The sequence below is a fragment of the Oryctolagus cuniculus genome, chromosome 2 (assembly GCF_964237555.1).
Source record: "Oryctolagus cuniculus chromosome 2, mOryCun1.1, whole genome shotgun sequence".
In the NCBI taxonomy this organism is placed as follows: domain Eukaryota; kingdom Metazoa; phylum Chordata; class Mammalia; order Lagomorpha; family Leporidae; genus Oryctolagus; species Oryctolagus cuniculus.
Genome location: NC_091433.1, coordinates 148,573,736 through 148,596,657, shown reverse-complemented (window position 1 = coordinate 148,596,657; position 22,922 = coordinate 148,573,736). Strand labels below are relative to the sequence as shown.

The following is a 22,922-nucleotide window of genomic DNA, read 5'->3' as shown; positions in this document are numbered from 1 at the left end:
TCAAATTTTTCTGATTGCATCAAAATTATTCTAACAAAGGATCCCAAAGATTTGATTATTTTGTCTCATAAATGTCATTTCCTCCAAAGCTCAGTTTTCCTCCATGCCATTGATAGAAAAATGAGGTCAGTCATCCCATAGGATGTCCCATATTCTGCATTTAACTGATTGCTTTGTCTTGGTGTGCAGAGTCAACTTCGTTTAACAGTGCCTACTTTTAGTTCTTTTTATGATTACCTTGAGATCTCCAAATGTGTCATTTATAACACAAATGACACAAATGTTATAACACAAATGTGTTATTTCTTCATTTAAAAATCAGGATGAATGCAACTTCAGCTTGCTTGCCTCGCCTTCCTCCTCCTAACATGAGCTGTTCACTGATCTCTGCCCCTCCACCAGTCGTCTCCTTGATTTCAGGCAATATCCTTGAGCATCAAATTTCTATCTATCCCATCAACCAAGAGCATCTCTTGGTAAGGACGTTTTGTTCCTGGATAATCCCCTTCACCCGTTCTTCTTCCCTCTCTTTAAAAATCTTACTTATTTTATAATTGACAAGTAATTGTTGTACATGTTTATGGTATACAACATGATATTTTGAAATATTTGAAACTGTGGAATGGCTAAAATCAAGCTAGTTCACATAGGTATTATTTCACATACTTATCTTTTTATGATAAGAATACTTAGAATCTATTCTCTTATCAGTTTTTAAGCGTGCAATGTATTGTTATTTACTGTAGTCACCAATTTGTACAACTGGTTTCTTGAACTTACTCTAAGTGAAATTTTGTCCTTTTTTTAATAATTTGAAAAAGTAACACACAGGCAGAGAGAGAGGGAGGGAGGGAGAGAGAGAGAGAAAGAGAGATCCTCCATCCACTGAGTAACTCCTGGCATGGATCCAACAGCGAAGCCGGGGACAGACTGAAGCCGGGAGCCATACTCCATACAAGTTTCCCACATGGGTAGCAGAAACTCAAGTACTTGAGCCTTCACCTGCTGCTTTCCCATGTGCTTTAGCAGAAAGTTAGATCTGAACTGTAGTAGCCAGGACTTGAACTAGCGCTCTGATACAGGATGCAGGCCAGAATGCCTGCCCCTAATTTTGTTGTCTTTTGGCCAATATCTCCCCAGTCTCCAAGCTTACACCTAGTCTCTAGTAACTGCCATTATCATCCTACCCTTCCTCAAATATGTATAATTTTTCTGTCAGATTTATTTATTATTTATTTGAAAGGTAGGGTTACAGAGAAGCAGTGGCGGGTTGGGGTGGGCTTTCATCCACTGGTTTACTCCCCAAAAGGCTGCAAAGGCTAGAGCTGGGCAGATCCAAAGCTAGGAGTCAGGAACTTCTTCCAGATATCCCATACAGGTGCAGGGGTCCAATGACTTGGGCCATCTTATATTGCTTTCCCAGGCCATAATAGAGAACTTGATTGGAAGTGGAGCAGCTGGCACTCGAACTGGCCCCCATATGGCCCCCACTGCAGACAGTGGCTTAACCCGCTATATCACAGTACTAGTCCCCAAATATGCATAATTTTTTAAAAAGGTTTATTTATTTATGTATGTCAGAATTACACACAGATGGAGAGACACAGAGAGAGAGACTGAGAGAGAGAGAGAGGGAGAGAGGTCCTCCATCCACTGCTTCCCTCCCCAATTGGCCAGAATGGCCAGAGCTAAGCCGATCCAAGGCCAGGAGCCAGTAGTTTCTTCTGAGTCTCCCATGCAGGTACAGGGGCCCAAGGACTTGGGCCGTCTTCTACTGCTTTCCCAGGCCATAGCAGAGAGCTGGATCAGAAGTGGAGCAGCCAGGACTCAAACTGGCCCCCATATGGGATGCCAGCACTGCAGGCAGTGGCTTTACCTGCTACACCACAGCACCGGCCCCAAAATATGCATCATTTTAAGGCTTTTGAGTTCTATAGTCAAATTGCTTTACAAAATATTTTTATCCAAATATCAGCAATGTGTGAGAGTCGCTGTTTTAACGTATCATCAATAATACTGGGTATTATGATAATCTTTAATTTTAAGGAAATTGCTATTTCACTTATATTAGGACACATACAAATGAGATATCACTGTGTTAGGACTCTACACAACAATTAGATGACATTGGTTACAATGAGAAAAACTTATTAGAAACCAGCTTGAGCAAAAATGATGTTTAATGCTTTATGCATCTGACCACTGGCCTCAAGACTGATTTGATTGGAGAACTCAAATGATGTCAGAAAATATGCTGTCCCTCATTCCTCCTCTGCAGACAGGATTTTTCCAAAAAAGGAGATATGGTTATAGGCAGCTCTAGGCTTGTGTCATCTCAGCCAAGGAGGTCTAGAGGAAAGAGAAACATTTTCTTTCTTTGATTTAGTGTTATATTAATAGAGCTTATTTGAATGCTATGATAGAAACCAAAATTTATTTATGCAAAAAATGGCAAAGGTAACTGAAAAATCTAAAAGAGAGTCCTTCTTTCAAGATCAGCTAGATCCAGGGGCTCAAACAACAACGTCATCAGGAGCTGCTTTTGATCTTTTGTCCTGCTCTCCTCTTGCTTGCTTCATTCTCAGGCAAATTTTCTCTACCTTTGGGCAACTTGGTTCTTGGAAGCTCTGGGATTAAGTGATTCTGCAATCTGGTGATTCTCAAAAGGAGCATGTCATTTATGATGGTTCTAGTGAAGGTTCTGAGGAAGACTGTAGTTGGCTTGGCTTCCAGACTGTCTTCATCCCACTCTGACAAATTCAGAGTGAGTCATATGCCACTCTTGTACAAGGCTTCGGGAAGGTACTAACCTCAACAAAATCACAAGGACTGGTAGGAGAGGAAGAAGCTTTTTAAAGACAAAACAGGAGTGTGGCTGCTGTACCAGCAGAAAGAATAGATACCTATTTCATGTATCTCCAGCCCTTCCACAACCACATTGTTGGAATATGGGAGAAAGAAGTTTCTATCATAAGAAGATAGCAAGGAAGAATGCATGGAAAGAAAGAAAGAAAGAAAGAAAGAAAGAAAGAAAGAAAGAAAGAAAGAAAGAAAGAAAGAAAGGAGGGAGGGAGGGAGGGAGGGAGGGAGGGAGGGAGGGAGGGAGGGAGGGAGGGAGGGAAGTCTTCAATGTCATTTTAAATTTGCATTCACTATTTGTATTTATTCTATGGGTATATTTTGCTGTTAGAGCTGTATTTTCATTCTACTGATTCATGAGTTGCTAACATACTGATCTTAACCCTTTTGAATTATACATGCTAGGAATATTTTTCCCATTGGCATTTGTTTCTTAACTTTCCTTTGTACATTTTTACATAAGAATATAATTTTAGAGGCTAGCATTGTTGTGCAGCAGGTTAAGACACCACTGGGGACTCCCGTATCCCATATTAGAGTGATGATTTGAATCCTGCTATTCTGCTTCTGATCAAGCTACCACTAATGCACCTGGGAAATCAATGGAGAATGGGCCAAATACTTGGATCCCTGCCATCCATTTCGAAGACCAGGATGTAATTCCTAGATCCTGGCTTTGGCCTGTTGCAGGCCTGGCTGTTGCAACCACTTGGGGAGTGAACCACAAATGGAAGATTTTCTCTCTCTCTCTCTCTCTCTCTCTCTCTCTGTCTCCATGTGTGGTGTGTGTGTGTGTGTGTGTCTCCCTCTCTGTCATTCTGCCTTTCAAATAAAAAGTAAATAAATCTTTACTTTTAATAATAAAAATTGATTTTAAATTGCACATAGATCCATGTATTGGTTACATGCATTTTTTTTTTATCCTAGTTCTAACACTAAATAGTTTTGTGTGATAGTTAATCTGATTTAAATTCTGTGGTCTAGTTTCTTCATCTGTAAAATGACCATAATTTTTCATATGGCTATTGGATAAGATTAATTTATTTCAAAATATAAACCTCAAGATAGTAGACAGGAAATATTAGAGAGTAATGCTTTGAACCAATTCAGCCAGAAGATATTTGTGTTCCATAGGAAGTACCATGAGTGACTCATGGTCACTGCAGCTTGAAGTTATTCCCATGCCAAACTAAGCAGAATAAAACCTTGTGCTAGCCAGCTAGGGCAGGTCATAAGCAGAGGAATGCCTGTAGTGTTACAGGGAACATAGATGCCAGTCAGAGCTTGCACATCAGAGAGAACACTATAAGGCTAAGCTAAACAGACTTAAGCCAGCCCAGGTTGAACAAGAAAGCAAGAAACCAGTATTTTCCTGATTGTAACTATGAGTACAGCTCCTATTGGTGATAGAAGATTGGGTACTTACAGTGAACTTTGAGACGTTCAAAATATATAGATTAAGAACTTTCCTCATGTAGATTTAAGATTCTAGTATTTTAGGTTTTTATGTTGAATATCCCTAAAGGCCCATGTGTTAAAGACCTGTACCTCAGAGTGGTGCTGTTGGAAGGTTGTGGAATGAGGTGGGGGCTGCTGGGAGGTCCTCAAGTTGCTGGAGGCATGAGGTGTTTCTTGTATGATTTCTGGGTAGTTCTCTTCTGAATTTGAGTTCTCACAAAAGAGTTATTATAAAAGTCTGTATTTGGGCCCACCCACTCTATCTGCTCTGGTTTGAAATATGAGCTTTGGTTCCTACATACAGTCCGACCCTGATGTGCTGCTATCCAACACCTTTAAATGAGATCAGAGCAATAGGGCTGCCTGATCTTGGACTTGAACTTCACAAAGTGTACATGAAATAAGCCTTTTCACATTACTTTATGGTTTTAAATTTTTCATTTTTTTTTTAATTTGGGAGGCAGAGAGGGAAAGATGGAGAGAGAGAGAGAGCACTCACATCTGCTGGTATACTTCCGAATACTAACAATGGCCAGGAAGTAGGAATATAATCCAGGTCTACCACATGGATGGCTGGAACCTCATCACTGAGCCATCACCTTTGCCTCCCAGGGTCTGCATTGGTAGGACACTGGACTTGGGAGCCAGAACCAGGAATTGAACCCAGGAAGTCCACTGTGAGATTCAGGTGCCTTAACCATTGGAGTAAACATCTGCTCCCAACTGTTTTTACTTTAATATTTTTTTAATTTTTAAAAACATTTATTTATTTATTTGAAGGGCTGAGTGGCAGAGAGAGAGGGACAGAGATCTTTCATCTACTTGTTCACTCCTCTACACCAGGACTAGATCAGGCTAAATCTAGAAGCCAGGAATTCCAGTTCTCTCATGGGAGTGGTGGGGACTCAAATATGTAGGCCATCATCCACTGCCTTCTGGGCACATTATGAGGAAGCTGGATTAAAAGAGGAGATGGGACTTGATCCAGGGCACTGCAATATGGGACGTGGGTATCCCATGATACAGCTTAAGCTGTTGTGCCACAGAGTCTACCCCTATTTTTTTTAATAACCCAGGGAGAAAGTAGTAGTCTTTCTTTTCTTTTCTTTTCTTTTCTTTTCTTTTCTTTTCTTTTCTTTTCTTTCTTTCTTTCTTTCTTTCTTTCTTTCTCTCTCTCTCTCTCTCTCTCTCTTTCTTTCCCTCCCCTCCCCTCCTTTCCCCTCCCCTCCCCTCTCCTCTCCCCTCCTCTCCTTTCTTCTCCTCTCCAAGTGAATTATTTATTTGAAGGAGAGAGACATAGAGAAAGAGAGATATCTTCCATCCAGTGGTTTACTCCCCAAATGCCAACGACACCTAGGGCTGGGCCAACCTGAAACTGGGAGCTGTAACTCATTCTAGGTCTTCTACATGGGTGGCTGGGACTTGAATACTTGAGCCATACTCTCCTGCTTCCCAGGGTGTGCTTTAGCAGGAAGCTGAATCAAACTAGAGTCAAGATATGAACCCAGGGACTCCCATATGGGATTCAGGCATTCCAAGTGGTGCTTTAACCACTGTGCCAAATGCAGTTCTCCCTTTGCACTTTACATGATGCAAGATTTGTCTTCTACATTGAGGTGTTGGGCAGTGGTACCTTGATGCATGGATGAGGATAAGCTGTCTTGGAGAACTGAAACAAGCTGGTATGAGAAAATAAACTATTTCTTTGGTTATAATGACCAAGGAACTCCTAAATTCTTTCATGACGAAGAACTGAAAATTGTTATCAGCACCTCTCATTGTGTGCTTTTGATAGTTTATCACATGTGTTTTTAAATTAATGTGTATTAAAATGTATAACCTCAGAAGGGTGAGCATATTCACATGCCACAATTCCTTTTGTCACCAGCGTAAAAACTTTTCTAGGTCTTGTCAGCTAGGTATTTTTGAAGTGATTAGATTCTTCCAAACTATTAGATGCAGCAATCTGGGACTGAATGATAAACCAGATAAAGTTACCTTACATTTCACTGTTTTCAGCTTATTTTAGTTTGATAATGCTATACTTTATCAAAATCACTTTGCAAAAGAGAGAATATTACGTAAAAATCATCACAATCCCTCAGATCAGTTATTCTCAACCCTGGCTAAACATTAGAACTACCCGGGGAACTTTTGTTTTAAAAAATGGTGATGTCTGGCCTGTTATAGTTTAAAAAATAATTTGGGGGGCCGGCGCTGTGGCATAGCGGGTAAAGCTGCTGCCTGCAGAGCCGGCATCCCATATGATTGCCAGTTCAAGTCCCGGCTGCTCCACTTTCTGATCCAGCTCTCTGCTATGGTCTGGGAAAGCAGTAGAAGATGGCCCAAGTCATTGGGCCCCTGCACCCACGTGGGAGATCCAGAGGAAGCTTTTGGCTCCTGGCTTTAGATCAGCGCAGCTCCACCTGTTGCAGCCATCTGGGGACTGAAGCAGTGGATGGGAGACCTCTCTCTCTCTCTCTCTCTTTCTCTCTTTCTTTACCTCTGCCTCTCTGAAAATCTGCCTTTCAAATTAATAAATAAATCTTAAAAAAAAATTTGGATGTCTCCTAAAAGCCCATGTGATGAAGGCTTATTCCTCAATAAGTCTTATTATGTTAATAGTTAATTGATTGATATTAATGTTGAATGGATTAAGGGTGGAGACTTTATCTTATTATGGCATTTAGGTGGTGGGCCCAGTTGGAGGTCTTTAGATCACTGGAAGTAGACCTTCAGAAGATAGTTTGCAAGAGAGGTTTAGTTATACAGGCCTGAGTCTGACCCAGTAATTCTCTTTCTGCTTTCTGACTTAACCTATGTTTCTTCTTCTGCACATATTCTGTAATCTATTGCCCTCATCAGGCATCGGACCAAGGGTCCTGCCCAACCTTGGAATGTGAATCTCCAAAACTGTAAGTTGAAATAAACTTTCTGTCTTCTTAAGTAGTTTCTGTTTTATATTTTATTTTTATTTATTTATTTGACAGGCAGAGTTAGACAGTGAGATACAGAGAGAAAGGTCTTCCTTTTTCCATTGGTTCACCCCCCAAATGGCTGCTACTGCCAGCGCTGCGTCAACCCGAAGCCAGGAGCCAGGCGCTTCTCCTGGTCTCCCATGCGGGTGCAGGGCCCAAGCACTTGGGCCATCCTCCACTGCACTCCTGGGCCACAGCAGAGAGCTGGATTGGAAGAGGAGCAACCAGGACAGAATCCGGCGCCCCAACTGGGACTAGAACCTGGGGTGCCGGCACCACAGGTGGAGGATTAGCCTAGTGAGCCGCGGTGCCTGCCCTTCTTTCATATATTTTAATTCAGGTAACAAAAAAGCTAATACACTGGCCCAACCTCATATTAATTAAATTAAAGTCTTTAAGATGGGAGTATGCTCCTCAAGTGATTGTAGTGTGCAGCTAGATTAAAAGGCTGTTAGGGCCTTGCACAAAAGTGAGGTCTAATCAGATCCTAGAGGATATTTGCACGCACAATGTAACATGCTAAGCTATAGTATTGTTATTATTATCTAGTTGTTTCTGGAATAAAGTTTTGGAGAAATATTCAGATATTTTTGAATGCTGTTTGTTGAAACTATTCATAGTTTTTTGAACGATTCAGTTATTTTGCAGGTGTTGAAGTGATCTAAACTGGTAATGAGGGTAAACAGGAGGGCATTTTATAAATGGGGAAAATTCATATGGAAATTAGATACTTCAATGAATATTTTACATAGTTTTTCCTTCTTTTACCCCAGAGTTTGGTAATGTTAAATTTATAATAATGCTCCTTTGCTCCCCAATCCCTGCCTTTGTTGTACTTAATAAGCAAATTTCAGCAAATGTCTCCTTGTGTGTAACTGTGCAACCTAATGTCTAAGTTTTGACTTTCCCCAGAAGCAGACTTTGAAAAAGGTCTTCCATTCATGTAGTTTATTTGGGAAGTGTAGGTTACACTGGTAGAGAAATGGGAAAGAAATAAAGGGAAGGAAAAGTATAAAGGGAAGGGAATGTATTCAGAGGAAGATAGACTATAAGCTAGGTGCCATGAGTAATTTTCACAGGGACTCTCTGGGAAATAGTGCAAAACACATACCTCAGAATTCATTTATCTAACTGTTTACACATCATGTCTTAGGAATCACTTTGGAGCACTTTTGGTTTGTTAAGAGTCCTGAAAGTATGGTGTATCATAGTTCTGGGAAAAGTTTCTTAATCAAGGAACTAGAAATTCTGTCTGGTTCGAGTGGGCTAAGGCACATTGGAGGTTCAGGGGACAGAACACAATTGTTGGGAAAAAAATATCACAGCTGAATATGTTGGTATCAATATAAATTCATTATGTTTATCCTCAAATATACACTTAAAAGGTGGCTGTTGTGGCACAGTGGTCTAAGCTGGATCTTGGGACACCCATATCCCATATCATAGTGCTAGTTTGAGTCCTAGCTACTTCACTTCTGATCCAGCTTCCTACTAATTTCCCTGGAAAGGCAGCAGATGATGATGGTGCAACTGCTCAGATCCCTGCCACCCAACGTGGAGTTCTGGCCCAGCCCTGGCTGTGGTAAGCATTTGTGGAGTGAACAAACAGGTGGAAGATCTCTCTTTTTCTGTCTCTCCAGTTCTCTCTGTCACTCTGTATTTCAAGTAAATAAAAATGAACAATTATTTTTAAAAATGAAAATACAATTGGTAATCTCACAATGTTTTTCTTGTGAGCTCATACTCCTACTCTTTAAAACATCTGTGTCAGATAATTGCAATGTCTAGATTACTTGTGTGTCTGTTTTTCTCTCACTTTTCTGTCTTTTGGACCTTCTTCTTGGCAAGCTTGGTATTATTTTTAATTTCAGGAAAAAGTAATAAGGGTTCTGGTTGATGCTATTATCCCCTACAAATATTTAACATTTTTATTGTCAGAAGCTAGAATAGGTTCAGGTCAGGGCTAACGCTGTGACATACTGGGTTAAGCTGCCACCTAGAGATATGGGCACCTGTTCAAGTCCAGGCTGCTCCACTTCCAATCCAGCTCCCTGCTAATGAGCTTGGGAAAGTAGCAGAAAATAACCCAAGTGCTTGAGCCCTTGAACTCATGTGGGAGCCCAAGAAGAAGTTCTTGGCTCCTGGTTTCAGTCTGGCCCAGCTCTGGTTATTGTGGCCATTTGGGGAATGAACCAGCAGATGAAAGATCTCTCTCTCACACTCTTTGTCTCTCCTTCTGTCTCTGTTACTCTGCCTTTCAAATAAAATACATATTTTTTTTTAAAAGAAAGTAAAATAAAAATAGGGTCAGGTCACCCTGACGTTATCAGGAATTGAGCTCATTTTAGCCATTTTGGGCTTTAGGAGAACTGATCTATTTCCAATTTGCCTTTATTCCTAGAGTGTCCTCAGAGATGTCAACAGGAAGCAGGGGAATTGGTCAAAGTTCGTCTTCCTTGGCAGACCATGAGCTATACATTTTCCCTAACTAGTACCATGGAACTGCCAAAAACTGCTCATTTTTTAATCTCTTAGAAGATTTCTGCTTGCTTTATTGCATTTTCACCATTGCACAGTTTAAGATTTGGTAAATGTCTGAATAATAAAAGCCATATCAAATGTAGAGATCACTTCTCAAGTCCTGGCTGCAGTTGTCTTCCAGAACTTCAGTTTTTGTTTCACTGGTTCCACAGGAGGGCTAAGAACTTTACTCTGCCATATTTGCTAGAAATTAGCAGTAGCTTTTGTGGGTTTTATTTTCTCCTTGAGGAGTTAGGCAAGTTCATCAGCTGAGACTAAAGGGCAGTAAAAGAGGTGACAGAGTCAAGATAACTAAGGAAGTCATGGACTAGTTTTTACAGAAAATGAGAGAAGCCTTTTCACTTTGAGGTCATTTGTATCAGACCAACTACCAGCTGAGGACAACTATCAAAGCTGAAAGAGAAAACAAACAACAGAACTCCCGATGTTTGAAGGCATGGGAAAGGAAGTGAAGTAGCCAGAACTTTATATCCTGAGATCTGAGAAAGGAAGGGACATGTACTAAGGGAAATGTACTAAGAGGAGCTAAATTCCCCCCCTCAGGGTATTTTCTGATTTATAGCAAGGGACTTCGAGCCTGAGTTCCCTTCATTGGCTATCCACTTAGAACAGAAACCAGACTCAAGGCAGGCACTTGTGATAGTCATTATGACACTGTTGAAATGCCAGCATCCATGTTGGAGTTCATGGGTTCCATATCCAGAACTGGGGAGCCAGCATTGTGGTGCACTGGGTTAAGCCACTACCGGCTTCCTATATCAGAGTAGTAACTTTAAGTTTGGGCTACTCCACTTCTGATCTAGCTCCTTTCTAATGCATGTGGGAAAGCAGTAGATGATGGTCCAAGTGCTTGGGTCCCTGATACTTGGATGAGGGACCCAGATGGAGCTCTAAGCTCCTGGCTTTGGCTTGGCCAAACCCCAGCCATTGCAGCCATTCAGGGAATAAACCAGTAGATGGACGATCTCTTTATGTTTCTTCCCACCTCTCTGTTGCTCTAACTTTTAAATAAATAAATAAATCTTTGTTTAAAAAAGAAATCCAGAGTTAGCTCCTGAGTCCAGCCTCCTACAAATGCAGACCCTGAGAGGAAGCAGTGATGGCTTCATGGATTGAGTTCTTGCCACCCACATGGAACATCTGGATTGAGTTCCCGGCTCCCAGCTTAAGCCTGGCCCACCTGCTGGCTGTTGCAGGTGTTTGGGGAGTGTACCAGCAGAGAAGAGCTCACTCTCCTTCTGCTGTCATCTGTCTGCATCTTAAACAAATTTAAAAAAGAAAAAAAAAAAAGAAAGTAGACTCTTTACCATGGCCTGTGAAACCTGGAATAATACCATTTCTTCCCGCCTAGACAGATAGCTGTACTTCATGCTGCCTTCCCCTGTTTTTAGAATGTGTCAGTCACACTTGCTTTCTTTCCATTCCTCCTACTTGGTAACTAAGGCTTTCTCCATACTACTCCCTCTGCCTTGATTGAATTCTTTTTTTCTTCAGGGCTCATTTCTTTCTATTCTTTAGGGATCACTTCCTCAATGGCCTTCCTGGATAGTCACTCTATGCCCTAGCCCACTGACAGTCCCTGAATTAGACACCACCTTCTCTCCAGACCTTTACATAGCACAAATAGACTCTCAATAAATAATTGTTGAATGAGTGAATGAAAGACTGCTTGAAGGCAGTTTGGCATAGTGGAAAGAACCCTACATTTTACTATGAAAGACCAGATTCTAGATAGAGTTCAATTCCTGGGTGATTTAGAGCAATTTCCTAAAAACTTTGAGACTACTTCTTTGTCTCTAAAATAAAGATAGTACTGCTGTACTTAGTTCACAGGGTTTTTGTAAATATCAGATGAGTACTGGTATAGAAAAGTGTCTAACTGATTTTATAATACTGCTCCAGATGTAAGTTAATATACTATTCATCAACTCAAAAGGAAACTATATATAGTCAGTCAGCAAAATATATTGTAAGTGCTGAATTATTGATGTACCACATTCATCATCATTATAAACGTTTTAAAGGTAAGATTTATTTTTAAAGTTTTATATATTTATTTAAAAGTCAGATATACAGAGAGGAAGAGACAGAGAGAGACCTTCCATCTGCTGGTTCACTTCTTAAATGGCTGCAATGGCCAAGGCTGTGTCAGGCCAAAGGCAGGAGTCAGATCTGGATCTCTCACATGGCTACAGGGGTCCAAGCATCTGGCCATCCTCCACTGCTTTCCCAGATGCATTAGCAGGGAGCTAGATTGGAAATGGAGCAGTTGGTACTCAGACCAGCACCCAAATGCCACAGCAAAAACCCCTAAAGCTAAGATTTTATAAAAGAGAATGAAAAGAAAATAATTCTAGATGAAATCTTAAAATACTGCAAAAAAATTTACCTTGACGAAATAAAAAAACATCTTATTTATATAACAATATATTTCAGAAACATGAAGTCTTTTAAAAGGGTTAATTTTAAGGGATATAGTAAAAAAGTACACTATGAAGCATATGCTGCATGTTATAAAATGAGTTCAACCAACCTTTATGAATGAATGTTCATGTAAGTTTTGTTTTTCCTATAACATCCATATCTAATAGTAATTCATGGTCAAGATGCTTTCATGTTTAAGTCTTCTGTTGAAGAGCCTGAAGGAACTTACTTCTTGTCATTTAAAGGTGTAGTAGTCACTGTATACAGTATGCACTATAGAATGCATTAATTAAAACTGAAATGAGAGATAATTTAAGTGACGTTCACTTTCCTAAAAGACAAAGTGATTCTGTAAACGTGACCTGCCTTGCCTTGGATAGTTGGTAGGTGGCAGTAACAGACCAGAAATTATGATCCATTTAAACAATCAGTGCACAGGAAGAATTCTTTTTAATGTTATTATTTCCATTAATTTTTCTCAAAATAAAACAATACAGCTGCAAATCAAGTAGGTACTAAACATGTGTGTAGGAAATAACTAATAAAAAGAGTATAGGTCACCCAAGCCTGTATCCTATAATCTTTAAACAGCAACTTGTTTTTCAAAAGCTCTATGCTTAGTTTCATTACCATTCTTAAGTTAGTTTCTCCTCACCTTCTTCATTTCTTCTCTGTAAATTTGGAAAATGTTAGTGTTTTTTCATCACTAGGAGGATGGCATATTTGAATTTTCATTCTGCTTAATCTGTGATCTAATTCCATTGTGGAGATTTTGCCCCAGGAATTGCACTGGTCAAGGGTCAGTTTTAGAAAAGATATTCCCAGGTCTTCAAAGAGGGAGGTACCTTTCTCTGAAGGGAGGAGAGAACCTCCACTTTGACTATGACCTTGTCTAAACAAGATAAGAATCGGAGAACTCAGAGGGCTTCCATAGCCTTGGAAATTCATGACTGGAGCATAAGGAGATTACTGATGCCATAGACAGGAGTGTCAATTGGTAAAGTCAACAACAGGAGTCACTGTGCACTTACTCCTCATGTAGGATCACTGTCCTTAATGTGCTGTGCATTGAGATTTCATGCTATAACGAGTACCCAAACAATATATTTCACTTTGTGTTTCTATGGGGGTGCAAACTGTTGAAATCTTTACTTAATGTATACTAAACTGATCCTCTGTAAAAAAAAAAAAAAAAAAGAAATTATCAACTCCCAACTTGACTCTCACTGGGATTAAACATGACAATGGGTCTGATCTGATTTCATCATCATTTAAAAAAAATCATCTATTATTTTTTACTTTATGTTTCTGTGTGGGAGCAAACTGCTGAAATCCTTACTTAATGTATACTAAGCTGATCTTCTGTATAATAAGATAATTTCAAATGAATCTTGATGTGAATGGAAGGGGAGAGGGAGTGGGAAAGGGGAGGGTTGTGGGTGGGAGGGACGGTATCGGGGGGAGGCCATTGTGATCCATGAATTGTACTTTGGAGATTTGTATTCATTAAATAAAAGTTAAAAAAAAAATAAAAATAAAATCAAAAAAAAAAAGAAAAGATATTCCACTTTAGACAATTTAAATAGAAACAGATCTAATATTGGATATTAAGTGGGTTAGGGAGTTATTGAGGGGACTATTAGTATCTTTGATTATTGACTTGTGCTTCCTACACCATTAAGATCTGTTTGAATGCTTTGAAATTCAAGTGTTTGGTCTTATCTTTGCCTGAGTCTGATTTAGGAGTTGACAAACACTAGAGTTACGTACCTGTGTACTGAAATAATGCTTCTGCTTATGTACTGCAGTGAGAAGTTATTCTAAAATATTATGATAAAATTTTAAAATATACTTTTTTTTTTGACAGGTGGAGTGGACAGTGAGAGAGAGACAGAGAGAAAGGTCTTCCTTTGCCGTTAGTTCACCCCCCAATGGCCTCTGCAGCCGGCGCACCACGCTGATCCGAAGCCAGGAGCCAGGTGCTTCTCCTGATCTCCCATGCGGATGCAGGGACCAAAGACTTGGGCCATCCTCCACTGCACTCCCGGGCCACAGCAGAGAGCTGGACTGGAAGAGGGGCAACCGGGACAGAATCCGGTGCCCCGACCGGGACTAGAACCTGGTGTGCCGGCACCGCAGGTGGAGGATTAGCCTAGTGAGCTGCAACACCGGCCAAAAATATACTTTTTAAAGGTAAACTTTTAAGTTTAGAAAAGTTTTAGGAGCCGGCGCTGTGGTACAGCAGGTTGAAGCCCTGGCCTGAAGCACCGGCATCGTATATGGGCACTGGTTCTAGTCCCGGCTGCTCCTCTTCCGATCTGGCTCTCTGCTGTAGCCTGGGATAGCAGTGGAAGATGGCCCAAGTCCTTGGGCCCCTGCACCCACATGGGAGACCAGGAAGAAGCTCCTGGCTCCTGGCTTCGAATGGGCACAGCTCTGGCCATTGCAGCCATCTGGGGAGTGAACCAACAGATGGAAGACCTCTCTCTCTCTATCTCTACTTCTCTATGTAACTCTGTCTTTCAAATAAATAAAATAAATTAAAAAAATAGTTTTAGATTTTTAAAATTGTTGTGAAGATAGTACACAGTTCCAATGTACTCCATACTCAGTTTTCTGTATTATCTTAAAATTAATGATAAATGACATCTTTGAACCATTGTTAGTAATAAATAGGTACATTGTCACAATTAAGGAATAAATATTGATACTTGATTATTAATTAAAATCCATATTTTTTTCAAATTTCCTTTTTTTGTTTTTTTTTGTTTGTTTGTTTGTTTGTTTTTTGTTTGTTTGGTTTTTTTTTTTTGGTATCACATCCAGGACACCACATTACACTTAGTCCTCATGTCTCCTTAGTCTCCTCTTAGGGTTTCCCAGGCTTACTTTATTGTTGATGACCTTGATAGTTTTGAGTATGTTAAGCATTTTGTGGAATGAAATGAATTCTTTTTATTTTGAAGCTTGGGCTTGACATGAAAATCTCAAACATACACAAAATAAGAGAATAGTATGACCAACACCCATGTATCCATGACCTAGTTTCCAAAACCATTACCAATTTGCCAAGTTTATCCCTAAACTGACCTAACCCGCATCCCCAAGGAGTTTAAAGCAAATCCTGAATATCATATCATAGCACCCTTACATATTTCAGTATACACTTCTAGCAGAGAGGCTTTTTATTATTTATTTATTAAAGATTTATCCTATTTGTTTTGAAAGAGAGAATTAGAATGAGAGAGGGCTTCCATTTACTGGTTCACTCCCCAAATGGCTGCAACGGCTGGGGCTGAGGCAGTCTGAAGCCAGGAGCCAGGAGCTTCCTCCTGGTCTCTCACGCAGGTGCAGGGGCCCAAGGACTTGGGCCATCCTCTGCTGCTTTCCCAGGCACATTAGCAGGGAGCTGGATCAGAAGTGGAGCGGTAGGGACTCAAATCAGTGCCCACATGGCATGCCAGCACTGCAACCAGGGCGGCCTAACCTGCTGCACCACAATGCAAGCCCCCATAGGCCTTTTAAAAAATGCAAACCCACAAGGCCATTATCACAGATAAGCAAAATTTATGACTTGGTAATATTTAATAATCAACCTTTGCTCAAATTCCTCCAGCAGTCTCAAAAATGTCTTGTTTAGCTTACATATTCAAATCAGGATCCAAACATGTTTTATATTTTGAATTGTGTTGATTTGGAAAATGGGAATTTTGTTTATATTAGCTGAGACTGAAAACAAACCATAGTTACTACCTACATTTCAAGATGAGATGCTAGACCCCTGAGTTGTGCATGAGGGATATTTAAAAAAGAATTTAAGATTCTTTTTTTTTTTTTTTTTTTTGACAGGCAGAGTGGACAGTGAGAGAGAGAGAGAGAGAGAGAGAGAGAGAGGTCTTCCTTTTGCCGTTGATTCACCCTCCAATGGCCGCTGCGGCCAGCGCGCTGCGGCCGGCGCACCACGCTGATCCAAAGGCAGGAGCCAGGTGTTTCTCCTGGTCTCCCATGGGGTGCAGGCCCAAGCACTTGGGCCATCCTCCACTGCACTGCGGGCCACAGCAGAGAGCTGGCCTGGAAGAGGGGCAACCGGGACAGAATCCGGTGCCCCGACCGGGACTAGAACCCGGTGTGCCGGCGCCGCAAGGTGGAGGATTAGCCTAGTGAGCCACGGCGCCGGCCGAATTTAAGATTCTTAGCCTGACAACCACTGCTGCTCTGCTGCAGAGGAGTTCTTGGGGAAAAGACTGAGGAGCTGTGGCTTTTCCCTCCTATCAAGAGAGAGAGAGCGAGAGAGAGATGGGGAGAGATGGGGAGAGATGGGGAGAGATGGGGAGAGCACTAGAATGGACTGGTAGTTGCCCCATGGCTGAGGAAAGCACAGAGGAAAGGCTGTGGCTGCAGAGCCTCCAGTAGTGACTTCCAAGCTTAGTTGAGAGAGGCAGTTGGATCAGAGCACTCTGTGACCTCTATCAGTGCTAGGGCAGAGATAGGCGTCCCTACAAGTGGATGAGTGATGGGAGGGCGGGATCTGTCCCGTGGTCGGTTTAAAATGGATTCCCATCCACTTGGCCTTCTTGCTGCAGCTACTCTGTCCTAGCAGAAGGAGATGGGAGCCTTAGCATTTAGAACAGAGGCTAGGATGGGGTTGTATACAGTACAGGCATTGCCTGTCAAGGGAGCAGCAGTTAGGAATCCCTGTTGGAATAAAGCTCTGATTCCCCCCAGAAAGGATCTGGTAAGAGTGAAATAGCTTTGGATATTTGCCAAACCCGGAAAGCCCACACGGTACCTGTTCTTTCTGATGCTCAGCTACGTGGGGGAAACTAAGGCAAGCAGAGGGGTGGACTCCACCACGCCCTTCTTACCACCTTAGCTTGAGCAGTACCAAGCCGGGACAGGGAAGATGCTCTAACATGGCATGACCTTCTGAATTTTTAATGTGAAATTGGACCATGCAAAAGAAAACTTTATTCAAACCAAGGAAAGAATCTCATTCTAGGAAGACATATGCCTTCCTGATAAAAATGCTTAAGCGGTTTTCTGGTAAGTTGTAATAAGACAAAATCCTCTTCTGGGATACTAGCTACTTGCTCAGCTAACAGGCTAGTATCTAATGATTTTGAATTAAGTTTAGTAATAATTATCTAACCACTTCTTTACCTATAAAGTATTTCTTTCATGAAGGAGTCACTAAATTGGCTTACTTGTGCCTCTTTCCTTGTGGAAGTTAACAATTTGTATACTGTTGAATCCTGCTCTTTCAGTATATGATTACAAAAATATTTAGATGGATAAAGTAACTTTGCCCATGAAATAAACTGTACCTTAATATAAAATTTCTGAGAAATCACACCACAAATCACTCTGAAGAGACCTTTTGTGATGGATTAGAGATTTACAGGTGGTACTTTCACAGTTCAAATGTCATTTGGACATTGAGATATGGTATTATCAGTCTTTATTTCACAGGTTCCGGTGCCAGGCTATCTTATTTTTTTTTAATATTTTATTTATTTGAAAAATACAGAGAGAGGGAGAGAGAGGAAAAAAAGGTCTTCCATTTGCTGGTTTACTCCTCAAATGGATGCAATGGCCAGAGCTGGGTTGATCCTATGCCGGGAGCCAGGGGCCTTTTCTGGGTCCCCCACATGGCTGCAGGAGCCCAAGCACTTGGGCTATCCTTACTGCCTTCCCAGACCATAGCAGACAGCTGAATTGGAAGAGGAGCAGCCAGGACACAAACTGGAACCCATGTGGGAATGCCGGCAATACAGGTGGAAGCTTAGCCTACTCCACCATGGCACCAGCCCCTGGGTTATCTTTTATACCCATATTGTATGGGCACACTTTTCTTTTGCTGTGTACTGTCTTTTCCTACATGAAAAACAAAATTTTTAAAAGGGTTTAAGGCAGGTAATGATTTGATTAGCTTTCACTTTCAACCAGTGATAACTCAGAATCTGATTATTTCAAAGCTGTTGTTCAGGTTACAAAACCCAAATTTTTCACGTAATTTAATCATTTGCAACATGTGAAGAGTCTGCATACATTTGCATAAAAAGCCAAATAGATCATACAGCACTGGTAATATTACACTTGCATTTAAATTGGTAAGGCTCTTTGAAAAACAATTTGGCAATATGTATCAAAAACAATACATGCTATTATCTTTAGATATATTTTATTTTAAAGATTTATTTTATTTATTTGAGAGAGTTAGAGACAGAGAGAGATGTCTTCCATCCTCTGGTTCACTCCCCAGATGGCCAGAGCCAGGAGCTTCTTCCGGGTCTCCCATGTGGGCACAGGGGCCAAGGACTTGGGCCATCTTCCACTGCTATTCCAGGCCATAGCAAAGAGCTGAGTTGGAAGAGGAGCAGCCGGGATTAACACTGGCGGCCACATGGGATGCCGGCGCTTCAGGCCAGGGCTTTAACCCGCTGCACCATAGTGCCGGCCCCAGATGTATTTGATTTTAAAAATAGTCTAAACTCTATTCCTAATTTAAACATAGGAATAAGAATCTCCGCATGAATATTTGCTTCACACTATTTTTTATGGCAGTGAAAAATGAGAGCCAGCCTGAATATGTTAACAACAGGTACTTAGTAGGTAAATTTACAGTTACAGCCAGTTAAAATATTCATTGGAAAGCACTCAGTATGGCAAAGAATAAACACTGAATTCATGTTGTAACTATTTAAAATGTGTACATGAAGAGAAAACATAACTGTTATAATAATGTTAGGATTATGAATTATTTTCCCTTTCTGTTTTCAATAATTTCTCTAGATGTTTTTGTTACTTAAAACTAGCTTACATATTAGAAGATTTGCTTAAAATTTCTGATATCTTAGAATCACATATCATTGGCAATTCATGCTGAAATGGTACTCAAAAATTTCCATTTGTTAATGTTCTGCTGTTGGCAGACACAGTAAATTTTTTAGCTAAGCAAATGTCAATTGTTGCTATAGCACATCTAAAATTAAAATAAAGCTACATAATAATTGGTATAGAGATACTCTAGGGTAAATGTGGAGAAAAGTCAAAGGCTGATTAAGAAAGGAAAATGTCAGCCTTCCTAGTTGGTGACTTGGAAAACACATATGAACTATAGAGGAAGACAAACCAAATAACAACTAGGATGAAAGCTGCTGAGCACTTATAAAGGTGACTGGACAGGAGAGGGGACAATTTTGGAGTAGGAGGAGGTATTCCAGATAAAGCAAACCCAAGAGCAAAGTTTTTTTTTTTTTTCTTTTAAACCCCTCTGTTCAGAGAGAATAATTATCCAGAATATCTTGACTGTAGGTAACCTGCAGGGTTGTCAGGTAAATGGTAACTAGGAGGTTAGTGGAGGCTGAAGAACTTGTTTTATTCTGAATGCAGTAGTGAGATTCTGAAGATATTTGAGGATAAAAAAATCTATTTCAATTACACAATTTTTAAAAAAATTATTTTTATTTTATTTGAATGGGAGAGAGATATAGATATGGAGAGAGATGGATATTGACTTCCATTTGTTGGTTCACTCTCCAAATATCCACAACAAGCAGGGCTGGGTCAGGCTGAAATAGGTCTTGGAGCTTTACCCTGGGCTCCCACATGCATGGCAGGAACCCAGGTAGTTGAGCCATCATCTGCTGCTTCTCAGGATGCACATTAGCAGGAAGTTAAAATCAGAAGCAGAGTTGAGATTCCTAGGAACTCTGATATGGCATAGGGGAGTCCCAAGCAGCATCTTAACTGTGGGGCCAAATGCCACCTCCCACTCCCATTCTATAATTTGCATAGAATGAACTGGAAGGGAGACTGAGAGGAAGAGGGATGTTGTGAGGTCTTTGTAATAAACTGAGACCTCATTCATTATATAAAATTATAAATTAGCATCTATAGAATATATTTTACTTAAAAATTTAACCACATTCTAACCAAGTTTTATATGGTTTTTGAGGTTTCTTAGTAGAATTAGCATATACTATGGAATCAAATTGCAGTGGATTATTTTAACTGTATGGCCAGATGCAAAGAAATATGTAAAGATATTCAAGCTGACAAATAAATTGAGAACTGCAAATCCTTACATGTAGAAGATCTTGAAATTCTAGAAGGTGGCAGATTATCTACCAGTGTCCAGATCCTTTGGAGTGGCGGGTTGTTTTAAATTAAGATTTTTTTTTAAAGATTTATTCATTTGAAAGACAGAGTTGCAGAGAGAGAGAGAGAGAGACAGAGAGTCAGTCTTCCATCCACTTGTTCGCTCCCTAGATGGCCACAACAGCCAGAGCTGTGCTGATCTGAAGCCAGAAGCTTCTTCCAGGTCTCCCAAGGACTTGGGCCATCTTCTACTGCTTTCCCAGGCCATAACAGAGAGCTGGATCAAAAGAGGAACAGCTGGGACTCAAACCGGCGTCCATATGGGATGCCAGCACTGCAGGCTGTGACTTTACTGGCGACGGTGGCCCCAAATTAAGATTTTATAATATATTGCCAGGAAATAAAATTCTCTTAACTATACACTGCCTCAACTTTATAGGAATTGAGATGTTGCTGAACAATAATCAAGACCATAAAAAAAACTGTATGATGGGACATGTGAAATAATTACCTTTTTTCCCTTGTTTCTAGAAACTAGCATAAGAAAGTTCAAAATTTTTAAACTTTCTTGTTCCAGAAAAATCACAATCCATTTAGAATATGGATTCATATCTTTCTGACTTAACAGAAGAGCTGAAATGGATACAAATTTCATCTTATGAGTTGGCTCAAAATCAACAGATAGATTTGGCGGTGGCCTAAACATTTTATAATTAGTTCACTCTCCAAATACCCTCAGCCGCCAAGCTAGCAGGTCCTTCATTTCAAAAGCAAATCTTTTTTTTTTTTTAAACAAAATCCATCTATTTACTGCCTACAAGAAACACATATTACTAAAGATGCATGCAAACTGAAAGGATGGAAAAAGATATTCCATGCTAACAGAAACCAAAAAAGAACTGGTGTAGCCAGTTCAGACAAAATAGATTTTAACACCAAAACTATTAAAAGAGAAAAAGACAATATATAATGATTAAAGGATCAATTCAACAGGAAGATGTCACTATTCTAAATGTATATGCATCTAATTACAGGGCACTTGGGTATCTAAAAGAAATGTTAATGGTGATGGATACATGACCTTTCCATAAACTTTATATGAAAAGTAAAGAGTAACTCACTCTGTTGCTGGTTGAGAACATTCTGGTCTCTGAAGGGAGGAGAGTACTTCCACTTTGACTATGGCCTTGTCTAAGTAAGGTCAGAGTTTGTGAACTCAAGAGGCTTCCATAGCCTTGACAGCTCATGACAAGAGCCTTGGGTGATCAATTATGTCTTAAACATTGTATTGTGACCTAGCATAAGGTTTTTCTACATACAGTAATCCATGTGCATTTCAACAGCAAGTATGTTTTCTTGTTCAACTATACTGTGAGGTTCTCTCAATAGGTTCCTATCTTCTATAGCCTGCCTGATATTTTGCAAGCTTTTTTGGAAATTTCAATCAATTACTGAAAGAGATCCTTGTGTTCTAATAATAGTCTTCACCAGTCTACTACTCCCTTTGATTTTGTCATTTTTTCAATTAATGTTGCTCTTTTGTTACATACTTGCATATCTACAATTATAAAGTTATTCAGGTTGATTAACTTCTTTATTACCCATAAATGTCCCTACTTATCTGTAGTAACATTTTTTAGTGCTTGTTCTGTCCTTACTACAATAGCCAGCTCTTTTGTTATTTTACATATAGCCATTTTCATGATTTAACTTTCAATGTATCTCCAGACTGATTTAACTTTCAATGTATCTCCAGACCACAATATATTATTAGATATTGTTTTTCATAAGTTAATTCTACAATCTGTGAGTTTTTAAATTTTTGTTTAAATTTATAAATAATATGCTATCACAATGTAATGTTTGATAAAAATAGGCTTTGTGGAATTATCAGGCCAAGTACCATAATAATTACTTAATAAAATTGCTATTTCTGTATGGTAACACATTTAAAATCCAGCCATAGCAATGCTACTAACATCTCCATAATCTAAAACACAACACCAGAATTTATTGACCAATGTGTTCTACCCCTCAACACTCTGATATACACTATTCTATTCTATGATTTTAACTACCTTGGAATCAGTATATATGTGAACTCTGTAATATTTGTTTCCTTTACATTCATCATATTGTCACTTTGACAGAAACACCTTGTTTCAATGCTAAATGGTTTTCTTTTCCGTACGTTTTTAGTCCATTCATCCATGGAAGAGCACATTGGTAGTATTTCTATCTTGGCAATTCAAAAGCAAATCTTGAGGTTGAAGAAGGAATGGGAAATAGGGAGATACTAGTTCAAGGGCACAAAGTTTCAATTACCATGAATAATTTACATAGATCTATTGCAGAGGATGGGGACTATAGTTAATAACATACACTTGAAAATTGACAATTAAATCTCAATGTTCTTGCCACAAACAAGTATGTGAGGTGATGGATGTTAATTAGCTTATAATTTTACAATACACATGTACACATATGAAAACAATCTTGTACACCACAGATTCGAATAGTATACAATTCTCATCAATTATACTTTAATAAAGATAGCGGAGG

At 39.8% G+C, this 22,922-nt stretch overlaps 1 protein-coding gene across 4 annotated transcripts in view; it reads left to right on the top strand.

The window, feature by feature from the left end:
- The window catches only part of ACYP2 (acylphosphatase 2), a 355,520-nt gene that overhangs the window by 151,515 nt on the left and 181,083 nt on the right, over nt 1–22,922 (top strand). For 3 of the 4 annotated variants that reach the window (XM_070069127.1, XM_070069129.1, XM_070069126.1), the window contains exons 4-5: nt 7,183–7,232; nt 8,804–8,877. The exons of the other annotated variant lie outside the window; for it this stretch is intronic. In XM_070069127.1, coding sequence (XP_069925228.1) covers nt 7,183–7,232; nt 8,804–8,877 — 124 coding nt within the window. The remainder of the gene's footprint in view (nt 1–7,182; nt 7,233–8,803; nt 8,878–22,922) is intronic. 4 annotated transcript variants of the gene reach the window in all.